This window comes from Scyliorhinus torazame, chromosome 7 (assembly GCF_047496885.1).
Source record: "Scyliorhinus torazame isolate Kashiwa2021f chromosome 7, sScyTor2.1, whole genome shotgun sequence".
NCBI lineage: Eukaryota > Metazoa > Chordata > Chondrichthyes > Carcharhiniformes > Scyliorhinidae > Scyliorhinus > Scyliorhinus torazame.
This window is the reverse complement of record NC_092713.1, coordinates 137133905-137146380: the sequence shown is the minus strand read 5'-3', so window position 1 is coordinate 137146380 and position 12476 is coordinate 137133905. Positions and strand designations below refer to the sequence as shown.

At 51.1% G+C, this 12476-nt stretch overlaps 1 protein-coding gene across 2 annotated transcripts in view; it reads right to left on the bottom strand.

The window, feature by feature from the left end:
* The window catches only part of dnm3a (dynamin 3a), a 445953-nt gene that overhangs the window by 91165 nt on the left and 342312 nt on the right, over positions 1-12476 (bottom strand). For both annotated transcript variants that reach the window (XM_072511556.1, XM_072511557.1), the window contains one exon: positions 2760-2924. In XM_072511556.1, the coding sequence (XP_072367657.1) occupies positions 2760-2924 (165 nt within the window). The remainder of the gene's footprint in view (positions 1-2759; positions 2925-12476) is intronic.

Sequence of the window (12476 nt, the reverse complement as noted above, 5' to 3'; positions counted from 1 at the left end):
TGGACAACTGACTTGGCATCAGGTCGCAGTAGGATCTTGTACCGATATGGCAAAGTGCCCATCCCGTCATACACATCTGGATACTGAGCGAGGATGTCGTCAATGCCAACTTGAAGATCCACGTTGGAGGATGTCGTTGAATAAATCCACTGCACCAGGTTTCGCTTTTTGCAGACATGCGCGCCCAGTAGTGATGCCCTGTCCGGCTTGACAATTTCAAACCTAAGCCGTGCATGGGTACTCCGGTTGGAGACGAGTAGATGGCAGGGCCCCAGTGCCGTGATGGCATTACCATTATAGTCCAGGAGCTGGCAGGCTGCTGGAAGGACCTTGGGAGGCTTCTTGATGCGTTTGAAGTCTGCCTGTGAGAGGAAGTTGGCAGAAGCACGTGTGTCCAGCTTGAACTGGATGGAGCAGCGGTTGACCTGCATCACCACACGCCATTCGTCCACCGAATCCACAGCGAGGATGGACTGAATGCGAGATGAGTTAGTTGTGGCATTTTCACGTGTGGTAATGATGTCCACTCGGTAGGCGGACTCCAGGCACTCGTCCTTGGATCCGTTGTACTGCCAGGACCAGAATCCTGTAATTGTCGTTGCACATTCTGGACTCGCAGTCGTTGGAATTGGGAGCGCTGGCCTCTGACTGGTGGTGCAGACCTGCACAAGGCTGCATAGTGTCCAGGCTTCCCGCAGGTTAAACATCGCCTGCCTCTTGCAGGGCAGTGTTCCTTTAAGTGGGTGTTGCCACAGTTTGGGCACGTCATGTCATTGGCATCGTGACGCGGTGTACGTCGTCGCACATGCGCAGTGTGGTCCGCGGATGTCTGTACCTGCGCAGTGTGGGTGTCGGCCGCTTCGTTATCCCGTTCGCATTGTGCATGCGTGGGGCTCCGGGAAGAGCGTGCGAGATGGCCGCTGTCTTCAATGCTGAGACGTTGCATCCAGGAGATGGCCTGGACACTCACTGCCTCGTGGGAGGCAAGTTTCTCATTTTCAGCCGATTTGTATTGGGAATACCGATTTTTTGCGTGCTCATGCACTGTACATGTTTCAATCGTGACTGGCGGGGTCATGTGCTTGATTTTTAAGAGTTGCTCTCTCAGAGCATCAGAGTGAACTCCAAACACGATTTGGTCTCTGATCATGGAGCCAGCAATATGACCAAAGTTGCAGCACAGCGCTAGCAGGCGGAGGCTCGTTAAGAAGGCATTGAAAGATTAATCTTTACCTTGAAGACGTTATTTGAATATGTAGCGCTCGAAGAATTCATTGGTGTCCACTTCACATGACTATCGAACTTGTCCAGGGTGGTCTGAAACATTGTCTTGTCCTGGCCTTCGGTGAAGTTAAACGAGATGAAGAGTTGGATGGCTTGATCACCCGCTGTTGAGAGGAGAAGCGCGATCTTTCTTGCATCAGACGCACCCTCGAAGTCTGAGGCTTCGGTGTACAGCAGAATATCCGCCTGTTGCCACTGTGATTGCCGGAGGTCCTGAGCTGGTGAGGAGCCTGAATCTTCTCCATGGTGCCGGGATACATTTGCTGGTCGTCACGGAACGTACTGCGGTAAGCCACCTTAAATTAGTAGTCTCCTGGTATCATGTCGTGTTAGGTACACTGGTATAACACTGGCTGCAACTGGATGCAGCATAGATCAAAAAGATACTCCAGACCTTGAAGTTAGATCAATCAGGTTTATTGAACAAATAGCAGTTCGCACAGTTCTCTGTGAGTTCGACTCTCTGCTTACTCAAGTGTGGTTACTCTGTCTGACTGAACCAGACTATCTCTTAGTCACGTGGTGGAGGTGTGAGATTGTAACAACACCCTTGACTGACTCTCTAGATGTTCATCAGTGGAAAGAGGCGGAGTGTGAGTGCCTCGTGTCTTTTATTGTCAGATCCCACCGGAGTGTCTTGCCTGCTTATTGGTCATGTCCTGTTCTCTGTGTCCATTAGCTGCTTGTCCGTATATCATTATGTGTGTGTCTGCATATCATGATATAGATGGCAAAGATTTCAAAGTTTTCGAGAAGGTGCAGAGGAAGATGCCCAGCCTAAAATTTTGAGTTATGCGGATCAGCAGATCAGTCATGAACCACAGCTGACACTCCAGTTCCCTGCTCAAAAGTTGCTATTGAATCTGCTTCTCGTACTCTTGGGAGTACGTTTCACAGCAAAACAACTCACCGCATAAAAAGATTTCAGAGAAGATTAAATTGGAACAAGTACACATTTTTAAAACTGGAAATGCATTGAGATGATATTTCAATATACAATCTATGAACGATTTTGGATCAACCAGACGGACTGCAGAGTACATTCTGATCCTGAACTTTCCTGTTTCTATGCATCAATTTGACACAAGCTATCAGATAATTAAATGCTTACCCTGATCTATGATTGGCTGACACATGCCACAGGCCATCTATCTTTATCCTCAATGATTGGGAGACAACTCTGTTCATTTACTGGGCTAATAAAAACATCAGAGGTCATAGAAACCGGACAAGAAGCATGTTTTAGGTATTGTTAATGATCTGGCTTTCTCCCAAGCTAAATAACTCAGTAATTTATACAACATGTGTCAGCCATTTTTGTCGCAATTTGGAAGGAAAGCTTTTTTTCTTGCTTCCATGGCAAAGGTACCAGTTACTATATATAAGCTTTAAAAATAGGTTAACTAAAAGTAGTATAAAGTGGTTAATATAGCCACCTTACTTGGCTTGAATTGTATAAGAATAGCAAAACTCACATTATTTATCATAAGGTGCATAATTATCTTCGGCAACAGGTCTCGGATAGTCTTGTTAATGATACACATGTATGACTCCACTAAGTTGCGAATGGTCTCCACCTGTCTCTCCAGTTGAGGGTCCATGGAAAGGTTATCTGTACCCACTGCCTCCTCATTCTCAGGCTGCGCAGAAAGCAAAAACACAAACAAACTGAAGTCTGGCACAACAGTAACATCTTTCAAGGCTTTTTTTCTCTGACAGGACTGGTGCAATACAAATTGTTTCCCCATTGAAACCAACTGCCAAGCTTGTTCAAATGGGCCGGGATTCTCCCCTAACTGGCGGGGTGGGGCGTACCGGTGCCGAGGAATGGCGTGAACCACTCTGGCGTCAGGCCACCCGAAAGGTGCGGAATCCTCTGCACCTTCAGGGGCTAGGCCGGTGCTGGCAGGGTTGGCGCGCGCCAATCGGCGGCGAAGGGCCTCCGTCGGCCGGCGCGAGTTGGCGCATGTGCGGGAGTGCCAGTGTATGCTGCCGTGATCCCAGCGCATGCGCAGGGGGGTTCTTCTCCACGCCGGCCATGGTGGATGTTTACAGCGGCCAGTGCGGAGGGAAATAGTGCCCCCACGGCACAGGCCCGTCCGTGGATCGATGGGTCCCGATCGCGGGCCAGGCCACCATGGGGGCACCCCCCGGGCCAGATCCCCCCCGCCCCCCCCCCCCCCCCCGCCGGGCCAGATCCCCCCCGCCCCCCCAAAGGACCCCGCGGGCCGCCCACAGAGCCAGGTCCCGCAGGTAAGGACCTTGTTTGATTTACGCCGGCGGGACTGGCCGAAAACGGGCGGCCACTCGGCCCATCACGGGGCGGAGGATTGCCGGGGGGGGGGGCTGGCACTGCCAACAGCCCCCGACCGGCGCAACGTGATTCCCGCTCCCGCTGAAAAACCGTCGCCGGAGAATCCGGCAGCCGGCGTCGGAGAGGGATTCACACTGCCCCCCAGCAATTCTCCGGCCCGGCGGGGGGTCGGAGAATCCCGCCCATGATTTTCAACTGAAGTATTGGATGGCTGAGGTGCATCAACATCTTATCTGGATGTCATGGAGTTAAGAGTTGGAGCAATTTCACTGTGTAGTATATTATAATAAACATATACGTATATAAAGGGAAAGAGGGGGACATAATACTGTAGCACAGTGGTTAGCACAGTTGTTTCACAACTCCAGGGTCCCAGGTTCGATTCCCAGCTTGGGTCACTGTCTGTGCGGAGTCTGCATGTTCTCCTCGTGTCTGCGTGGGTTTCCTCCGGGTGCTCCGGTTTCCCCCCACAGTTCAAAGATGTGCAGGTTAGGTAGATTGGCCACGCTAAATTGCCCTTCGCGTCCAAAAAGGTTGGGAGGGGTTACTGGGTTACAGAAATAGGGTGGAAGTGTGGGCTTATATAGGGTGCTCTTTCAAAGGGCCGGTGCAGATTCGATGGGCCGAATGGCCTCCTTCTACACTGTAAATTCTATGATACTATGAAGAGGGTAGTCAGGGAAAGGGTTGGCCCTCTCAAGGACAGGAGAGGGATTCCAAGCATGGAGCCAGAAGAAATGTGCAAAGTTCTAAATGAGTGCTTTGCATCAGTATGCACCAAAGAGAAGGACTTGGTGGATGACGAGTCTGGGGAAGGGTGTAGATAGTCTGCTTCAGTGGTTAGCACTATGGCTTCACAGAACCAGGGAACCAGGTTTGATTCCCGCTTGGGTCACTGTCTGTGCGGAGTCTGCACGTTCTCCCCGTCTGCATGGGTTTCCTCCGGGTACTCTGGTTTCCTCCCACAGTCCAAAGATGTGCAGGTTAGGTGGATTGGTCATGCTAAATTGCCCTTAGGTTAGATGGGGTTGCAGGGAGGTGTGGGCTTAAGTAGGGTGCTCTTTCCAAGAACCGGTGCAGGCACGAATGGCTGAATGGCCTCCTTCTGCACAGTAAATTCTATGATTCACATTGAAATCAAAAAGGAGGCGGTGTTGGGCATCTTGAAAAACATTTAGATAGATAAGTCCCCAGGGCCTGATTTGATCCACTCCAGAATACAGAGGAAGGCAAGGGAGGAAATTGCTGGGGCTTTGCCAGGCAGCACAGTGGCACAGTGGTTATGACGCTGCCTCACAGCGCCAGGGATCCAGGTTTGATTCCGACCTCGGATGTCAGTGTGGAGTTTTCACTTTCTCACATGCCTGCATGAGTTTCCTCTGGGTGCTCCAGTTTCCTCCCACAGTCCAAAGATGTGCAAGTTAGGTGGATTTGACATGCTAAATTGCCCCTTAGGGACAGGTTACAAGGTGGGGGATTGGGCCTAGATAGGATGGCCTTTCAAAGGGCCTCTTTCTGTACTGTGGGGATTCAAGGATTCTAGAAATCTTTGTATCCTCACTGGCTGCAGGTGAGGTCCCAGAGGACTGGAGAGTAGCTAATGTTGTTCATTTGTTTAAGAAGGGTGGCAAGGATAATCGAGGGAATTACAGGCCAGTGAGCCTTACATCAGTAGTGGGGAAATTATTGGGGAGGATTCTTCGAGACAGGATTTACTCCCATTTGGAAGCAAATAGGCCTATTAGTGAGAGGCAGCATGGTTTTGTGATGGGGAGGTTGTGTCTTACTAACTTGATCGAGCTTTTCGAGGAAGTGACGAAGATGATTGATGAAGATAGGGCAGTGGATGCTGTTACATGGACTTCATTCAGTAAGGTCCCTCATGGCAGGCTGGTACAGAAGGCGAAGTCACACGTGTTCAGAGATGAACTGGCAAGATGGATACAGAACTGGCTCTGTCATAGAAGACAGAGCAATGGAAGGGTACTTTTCTGAATGGAGGGCTGCGATTGGTGGTGTTCCACAGGGATCAGTGCTGGGACCTTTGTTGTTTGTAGTGTATATAAATGATTTGGAGGACAATGTAACTGATCTGATTTGTAAGTCTGCGGATGATACAAAGGTTGCCGGAATTGTGGATTGCCATGAGGACTGTCAGAAGATACAGCAGGATGTAGATCGGTTAGAGACTTAAGCGGAGAGATGGTAGATGGAATTTAATCCGGACAAATGTGAGGTAATGCATTTTGGAATGTCGAATACAGATGGGAAATGTACAGTAAATGGCAGAACCTTTAAGAGTGTTGACAGGCAGAGGGATCTGGGCATACAGGTCCATAGGTCACTGACAGTGGCAAAGTAGGTGGAGAAGGTAGTCAAGAAGTCATACGGCATGCTTGCCTTCATCGGATGGGGCAATGAGTATAAAAATTGGCAAGTCATGCTGCAGCTGTATAGAATCTTAGGCCGCACTTGGAATATAGTGTTCAATTCTGGATGCCACACTATCAGAAGGATGTGGAGGCTTTGGAGAGGGTACAGAAGACATTTACCATGGTGTTGCCTGGTATGAAGGGCATTAGCTATGAGGAGAGTTTGGATAAACTCAGTTTGTTCTCACTGGAACGACGGAGTTGAGGGGCGACCTGATGGAAGTCAACAAAATGATGAGAGGCATGGATGGAATGGATAGTCAGAAGCTTTTTCCCAGGGTGGAAGAGTCAATTACAAAAGGTAGGTTTAAGGTGCAGGTGGCAAAGTTCAGAGGAGATGTGCGATGGTGATGTCTAGCACGAGGGGACATAGCTTTAAATTGAGGGGAGATAGATATGACAGATGTCAGAGGTAGGTTCTTTACTCAGAGAGTAGTAAGGGTGTGGAATGCCCTGCCTGCAACAGTAGTGGACTCGCCAACGCTAAGGGCATTCAAATGGTCATTGGATAGACATATGGACGATAAGGGAATAGTGTAGATGGGCTTTAGAGTGGTTTCACAGGTCGGCGCAACATCGAGGGCCGAAGGGCCTGTACTGCGCTGTAATGTTCTATGGAACTCGCTGCCGGAGGATGTGGTGCAAGCAGGTACGATAATGGCATTTAAGGGACGTCTTGACGAATACATGGGGGGGGGGGGCGAGCGATTAAATGGCAAAAAGAATGATAGTGCAAGGCAAAAGTAACTAGCAATGGGACAAATAGAGAAATAAAAGAAAGATAAATCCAGATTGTGTACATGCAAATAGCAGAAGGGAGGGAAGCATGAAAAATCTAGCAAAAAGGAAAAGGCCTCCGTAACCCAGGAATGTGGCGGAAGGAAACTGGGTAGACCCTTGGATATGGACCAACCCACTAGCTGGGATCCCCAGCCCAAGCATCATCCCATATTACCTCCAATCCCAATGGCTCTCGGGCAGCTTGCCTTGGTTACCAACACTTGCTGTCCAAGAGAAAATGGAAGCAATGGTTACGATAGTAAGTAGTTAAATTCAAAGTCAAGGCCAGAGTACTATAAAATGCTTAATAGAAAAATGAGTTGCTCTTCTTTAAACTTGTTTCTTTGGAACAGTGTAGGAGGTCAAGAGCATAGAAGTCAGAATGGGGGAACTTCCGGGTGCGGCGATGACCAGCTGAGTCGCACGTTTCGGCAGCTCCCTGTGAAACGGACTTTTGGGCTCTTCATAGGAGCCCCAACGGCAATTTTGACGGCTAAAAACACTGTGCGGTAAACCAGAAGGGAATCCCCCCTGGATACGGATGAAAAAAGGAGAGGGTGGCCAGATTGCAGTGGATCCTTTAGAACAGCGGCAAGGAAGGCAAGCAAAAACCAAGATGGCGTCGGAAGGTGGCAGTTTAACATGGGGCCCTGAACAACAAGAGTTCTTGAAATGCTGTGTGGAAGAGATCAAAAAGGAAATGAAGAAAGAGCTGTTGGCCCCGATACTACAGGCAATCGATGGGCTAAAGGAGGAACAAAAGACCCAGGAGCGGGAGCTTCGGGTCGTGAAGGCAAGGGCAGCCGAGAATGAGGACGATATACAGGGCCTGGTGGTGAAGACGGAGACGCAGGAGGCACATCAGAAACGATGTGTGGAAAGGTTGGAGGCACTGGAAAACAACGCAAGGAGGAACAACCTGAGGATTCTTGGTCTTCCTGAAGGTGTGGAGGGAGCGGACGTCGGGGCATATGTGAGCACGATGCTGCACTCGTTAATGGGAGCGGAGGCCCTGGCGGGTCCGTTGGAGGTGGAGGGAGCATACCGAGTGATGGCGCGAGGACCGAGAGCAGGAGAAATTCCCAGAGCCATAGTGGTGAGATTCCTCCGTTTTAAGGATAGAGAAATGGTCCTTAGATGGGCAAAGAAAACTCGGAGCAGTAAATGGGAGAACGCGGTGATCCGCGTTTATCAAGACTGGAGTGCGGAGGTGGCGAGAAGGGGGGCGAGCTTTAATCGGGCCAAGGCGGTGCTTCATAAAAAGAAGATAAAATTTGGAATGCTGCAACCGGCAAGACTGTGGGTCACATATCGAGGGAGGCACCACTACTTTGAGACAGCGGATGAAGCGTGGACTTTTATTGTGGAAGAAAAACTGGAATGAGCGGGTTATTAAAAAGAACGTTCGAACCAAGTGGTGGGGCGAATGTGGGGGGCAAAGAGGGGTTTTATGTACTAATCCTGCGATGTGGTAACTTTTCTCTCTCCCACAGGTGGTGATGGGGGGAGGAGGGGAGGTGGAGGAGATGGGGCGTTGGCCATTGGGGGCGGGGCCAAGGGAGAAGCGCGGGCTTGGTTCCCGCGCTATGATAATCATGGCGGGAATAGAGAAGCAGGAAGGAGGGGGCGTCGCACGGTGCGAGCCGAGGTCACGGGGGGAAGCCGAGGTCAGCCAGAGTTTGCTGACTTCTGGGAGCAACATGGGGGGAGTAATTACGCTAGCGGGGGATCTAGCGGGGGGGGGGGGGTGGGAGGGGGGAATTACTGGGTTGCTGCTGCTGGGGAGAGGGGGGAGCTGGTATGGGAGAGGATGGGCAGGGGGGCACCGCCTGGGGGAGATACAGCTGCGTGGGAACCGGGTGAGGAGCTGGAAAAAGGTGATGGCTAATCGACAAGGGGGGGTAGGAAGCCCCCCAACTTGGCTGATCACGTGGAACGTGAGAGGGCTGAACGGGCCGATAAAGAGGGCACGGGTACTCGCACACCTTAAGAAACTTAAGGCAGATGTGGTTATGTTACAGGAAACGCACCTGAAACTGATAGACCAGGTTAGGCTACGCAAAGGATGGGTGGGGCAGGTGTTCCATTCGGGGCTAGATGCGAAAAACAGGGGGGTGGCTATATTAGTGGGGAAGCGGGTAATGTTCGAGGCAAAGACTATAGTGGCGGATAACGGGGGCAGATACGTGATGGTGAGTGGCAAACTACAGGGGGAGACGGTGGTTTTGGTAAACGTATATGCCCCGAACTGGGATGATGCCAATTTTATGAGGCGGATGCTAGGACGCATTCCGGACCTAGAGATGGGAAAGCTGATAATGGGGGGAGATTTTAATACGGTGTTGGAACCAGGGCTGGATAGGTCGAAGTCCAGGACTGGAAGGAGGCCGGCAGCAGCCAAGGTACTTAAAGATTTTATGGAGCAGATGGGAGGTGTAGACCCGTGGAGATTTAGCAGACCTAGGAGTAAGGAGTTCTCGTTTTTCTCCTATGTCCATAAAGTCTACTCGCGAATAGACTTTTTTGTGCTGGGTAGGGCATTGATCCCGAAGGTGAGGGGAACGGAGTATACGGCTATAGCCATTTCGGATCACGCTCCACACTGGGTGGACTTGGAGATAGGGGAGGAAACAGGAGGGCGCCCACCCTGGAGAATGGACATGGGACTAATGGCAGATGAGGGGGTGTGTCTAAGGGTGAGGGGGTGCATTGAAAAGTACTTGGAACTCAATGATAATGGGGAGGTCCAGGTGGGAGTGGTCTGGGAGGCATTGAAGGCGGTGGTTAGAGGGGAGCTGATATCAATAAGGGCACATAAAGGGAAGCAGGAGAGTAAGGAACGGGAGCGGTTGCTGCAAGAACTTTTGAGGGTGGACAGACAATATGCGGGAGCACCGGAGGAGGGACTGTACAGGGAAAGGCAAAGGCTACATGTAGAATTTGACTTGCTGACTACAGGCACTGCAGAGGCACAATGGAGGAAGGCACAGGGTGTACAGTACAAATATGGGGAGAAGGCAAGCAGGTTGCTGGCACACCAATTGAGGAAAAGGGGAGCAGCGAGGGAAATAGGGGGAGTGAGGGATGAGGAAGGAGAGATGGAGCGGGGAGCGGAGAGAGTGAATGGAGTGTTCAAGACATTTTATAAAAAATTATATGAAGCTCAACCCCCGGATGGGAGGGAGAGAATGATGGGCTTCTTGGATCGGCTGGAATTTCCCAAGGTGGAAGAGCAGGAAAGGGTGGGACTGGGAGCACAGATCGAGGTAGAAGAAGTGGTGAAAGGAATTAGGAGCATGCAGGCGGGAAAGGCCCCGGGACCGGATGGATTCCCAGTCGAATTCTATAGAAAATATGTGGACTTGCTCGCCCCGGTACTGACGAGGACCTTTAATGAGGCAAAGGAAAGGGGACAACTGCCCCCGACTATGTCTGAAGCAACGATATCGCTTCTCTTAAAGAAGGAAAAGGACCCGCTACAATGCGGGTGCTATAGACCTATTTCCCTCCTAAATGTAGATGCCAAGGTCCTGGCCAAGGTAATGGCAATGAGAATAGAGGAATGTGTCCCGGGGGTGGTCCACGAGGACCAAACTGGGTTTGTGAAGGGGAGACAGCTGAACACGAATATACGGAGGTTGTTAGGGGTAATGATGATGGCCCCACCAGAGGGAGAAACGGAGATAGTAGTGGCGATGGATGCCGAGAAAGCATTTGATAGAGTGGAGTGGGATTATTTGTGGGAGGTGTTGAGGAGATTTGGTTTTGGAGAGGGGTATGTTAGATGGGTGCAGCTGTTGTATAGGGCCCCAGTGGTGAGCGTGGTCACGAATGGACGGGGATCTGCATATTTTCGGCTCCATAGAGGGACAAGGCAGGGATGCCCTCTGTCCCCATTATTGTTTGCACTGGCGATTGAGCCCCTGGCGATAGCGTTGAGGGGTTCCAAGAAGTGGAGGGGAGTACTTAGGGGAGGAGAAGAGCACCGGGTATCTTTGTATGCGGACGATTTGCTACTATATGTGGCGGACCTGGCGGAGGGGATGCCAGAAATAATGCGGATACTTGGGGAGTTTGGGGATTTTTCAGGGTATAAATTGAACATGGGGAAAAGTGAGTTGTTTGTGGTGCATCCAGGGGAGCAGAGTAGAGAAATAGAGGACCTACCGTTGAGGAAGGTAACAAGGGACTTTCGTTACCTGGGGATCCAGATAGCTAAGAATTGGGGCACATTGCATAGGTTAAATTTAACGCGGTTGGTGGAACAGATGGAGGAGGATTTCAAGAGATGGGATATGGTATCCCTGTCAATGGCAGGGAGGGTGCAGGCGGTTAAGATGGTGGTCCTCCCGAGATTCCTCTTTGTGTTTCAGTGCCTCCCGGTGGTGATCACGAAGGCTTTTTTTAAAAGGATTGAAAAGAGCATCATGGGTTTTGTGTGGGCCGGGAAGACCCCGAGAGTGAGGAAGGGATTCTTACAGCGTAGCAGGGATAGGGGGGGGCTGGCACTACCGAGCCTAAGTGAGTATTATTGGGCCGCTAATATTTCAATGGTGAGTAAGTGGATGGGAGAGGAGGAGGGAGCGGTGTGGAAGAGATTAGAGAGGGCGTCCTGTAGGGGGACTAGCCTACAGGCTATGGTGACAGCCCCATTGCCGTTCTCACCGAGGAACTACACCACAAGCCCGGTGGTGGTGGCTACACTGAAGATTTGGGGACAGTGGAGACGGCATAGGGGAAAGACTGGAGCCTTGGGGGGGTCCCCGATAAGAAACAACCATAGGTTTGCCCCGGGGGGAATGGATGGGGGATATGGAATGTGGCAAAGAGCAGGAATAACGCAACTGAAAGATCTGTTTGTGGATGGGAAGTTCGCGAGTCTGGGAGTGCTGACCGAGAAATATGGGTTGCCCCAAGGGAATACATTCAGGTATATGCAACTGAGGGCTTTTGCGAGGCAACAGGTGAGGGAATTCCCGCAGCTCCCGACACAAGAGATGCAGGACAGAGTGATCTCAAAGACATGGGTGGGGGATGGTAAGGTGTCAGATATATATAAGGAAATGAGGGACGAAGGGGAGACTATGGTAGATGAACTAAAAGGGAAATGGGAAGAAGAGCTGGGGGAGGAGATCGAGGAGGGGCTGTGGGCAGATGCCCTAAGCAGGGTAAACTCGTCGTCCTCGTGTGCCAGGCTAAGCCTGATTCAGTTTAAGGTATTACACAGGGCACATATGACTGGAGCACGGCTCAGTAAATTTTTTGGGGTGGAGGATAGGTGTGCGAGGTGCTCGAGAAGCCCAGCGAATCATACCCATATGTTTTGGTCATGCCCGGCACTACAGGGGTTTTGGATGGGGGTGACAAAGGTGCTTTCGAAAGTAGTAGGAGTCCGGGTCGAACCAAGCTGGGGGTTGGCTATATTTGGGGTTGCACAAGAGCCGGGAGTGCAGGAGGCGAGAGAGGCCGATGTTTTGGCCTTTGCGTCCCTAGTAACCCGGCGCAGGATATTGCTAATGTGGAAAGAAGCCAAGCCCCCGGGGGTGGAGACCTGGAAAAATGACATGGGGGGGTTTATAAAGCTAGAGCGGATTAAGTTCGTCCTAAGGGGGTCGGCTCAAGGGTTCACCAGGCGGTGGCAACCGTTCGTCGAATACCTCGCAGAA